Source organism: Priapulus caudatus, unplaced genomic scaffold (genome assembly GCF_000485595.1).
Source record: "Priapulus caudatus unplaced genomic scaffold, Priapulus_caudatus-5.0.1 Scaffold1659, whole genome shotgun sequence".
Taxonomy (NCBI): Eukaryota; Metazoa; Priapulida; class Priapulimorpha; order Priapulimorphida; family Priapulidae; genus Priapulus; species Priapulus caudatus.
Genome location: NW_014578720.1, coordinates 32,706 through 35,030, shown reverse-complemented (window position 1 = coordinate 35,030; position 2,325 = coordinate 32,706). Strand labels below are relative to the sequence as shown.

The following is a 2,325-nucleotide window of genomic DNA, read 5'->3' as shown; positions in this document are numbered from 1 at the left end:
TAATAGTCCACACACACGGCATTGACACGACACACCCAGCGGCGCAGAAACCGCAGCGCCGTTGTGCTGAAAAATTGTGATTTTAGCAGCATTGTGTTCACTCTGGTTCAGTGATCAGAAATTATGCATGTGCTTTGTTGTCCATCGTGGCTGATGTGGCGGCGAGCAGAACACGTAATAAAAAACAATCCGCGTGATTGCTCACTGTCTTAATTTCTCTGCGTACAGCGGCAGCGGCAACGAGTCAAACTCAGTTGATTTCGCTCGTCGCGTAAAACAGGGATGGCGCCGTGCATGATCAGTGGAGACTGCCGCCTTAAGATATAATAGATTTGAAGCTTTGCCGGTAGGGGGTGAACGATCGCCGCGTTTTCCGTGGCATTCCGTGCTGCGCGGCGTGTGTTGGAGATGGGCCTTTAGGCGGCATAATATTATGAATGTGCGGTGTTAAGTGTATCTGTCCTAAAGAACTCAATTAGGCGGTTAGATCCAGAGTTAGACGTGATCCTGTAACGTGTAGTGTGTGGCTGTCAGTGTGTGTGCGACGACACGTGTGTAGAGTGCCTGCGGCAACCTGTACACGACTATAGTACTTAGACTACCTAGAGCTTAGTCAGCCTCAAGTGCAGGTATGATCTAGCTCCAAAGAAACGTATGTGCTATTAGAATACCGTATGTACCGTGTACTTGTATAGTGACGTTCCGCCCCAAAAGGGTGCCCCCGAACCACAGCTGGTCGGGTACAGCACCTATATCTAACACGATACCCCCAATGCTATGCAGCCGGGCTAGGAAGGTGTCAGCACCTTCGTTGCTCGCATGGGGGATCGTGTTAGATATAGCCTATAGTATAGTGCCTGTGGTCGGGTAGTGTAGTTGACCAAGAAAACTTCACGAGGGAAGTAGTGTGGGGTTGCAGTTCGGTCCGGAAGCACATCTCTGCTCTCCTCAAACCCTAGAGCTTTCGACGTTAAATTGCAACAGTCGCTCGTCCACTGCCTGGCGCCCGCCCGTCCAGCCATTGCTCACATTAGACTATTATTAATTTATAAAATCGCAGTCCACACTTGAGGACTGACCAAGAGCAATATAAACCAACTCGATTGATATAAGTGGGCTCTGACTTGACCCATGTTGGACAAGTTGCCACAATCAAGTCGTAGGCGGCCCCCCCCCCCCCTGGGGGGGGTTACCGACAAGAAGGCAACTATCGCCAGTGATAATTACGGCTCTAGCGTGCATCTATAGGCGTCGCAGCCATAAAAATAATATAGATAATGTATATTAAATCAAGAGCACATAAATAGAGTCCTGCTATTAATGGTAGCTTCTTGACTTAATATCTATATTATTTTTATGGTCGCAGCCAACCTCTGGCCATGGGTTTGATCATAAGATACACATGTGGTTGCCATATAGCATATATCAGGCCCTCATATCTGGTTCTGATTCATGAGATAGCAGAAGTATATAATAGGCAATAATCTACTTCTGATAATAGGAAAACTAATAACACCACGTACAGGCACGAACAATAAACAAAGCATAAAGTGATAATTATGACTGACTAGTCCATGCCCGTTTAGGTGGTCAGCAACTTCTGTTTCACATACACAACACACACACAGCACCATCGTCGGCACACACACCACCACACACACACACACACACACACACACACACACACGCATGGCGCGCCGGCGACACAGACACCCACACCCAACACCACATTACACACACATACCACACAAACGCACACACACAACACACACACACATGCGCGCGGCGCGACACACACCGCCCCAGAGCGCCCGCGGCGCGCATTAAAACACACACACAGCGCACGCATACACCAAACACTAAACACATCCACATCATCCACGCGCGCGCGGCGGCATAAACACACCAACCACACACCATACACAAAACACATACGCTAGCACGCACACACAGACACACACCACAGACTACCTACACACACACACACACAGCACAACACACACACCACACAGCACACACACACGCCCCACACAACACGCGCGCCGCGCCAAAAGCGCAACGCACGCACGCACGCACACACACACACACACACACCGCCGACACACCACGCACACACACAGCAAGCACACACACAGCACACACATACACACCCACACCCACACACACACCAGGCCACAAGCACACACACACAGCAGCACGCACACACACACCACATTTTACAGCAAACACAGCGGCGCATACACACAACTCAACTAAAAAAAATTAAGATAGCTTGTAAGAGTATATAAGAGTCAGTGCTAGAGCGTTGACGTTAAACGTTGTAAA

General features: G+C 49.3%; 1 protein-coding gene across 1 annotated transcript in view; it reads right to left on the bottom strand.

Moving 5' to 3' along the window:
- Positions 1–1,023, bottom strand: part of LOC106817278 (DNA-directed RNA polymerase III subunit RPC7-like) — a 12,286-nt gene extending 11,263 nt beyond the window's left edge. Inside the window, exon 1 of the mRNA XM_014821934.1 lies at positions 897–1,023. Coding sequence (XP_014677420.1) covers positions 897–1,022 — 126 coding nt within the window. The 5' untranslated portion in view covers position 1,023. The remainder of the gene's footprint in view (positions 1–896) is intronic.
- Between the last annotated feature and the right edge of the window lie 1,302 nt (positions 1,024–2,325).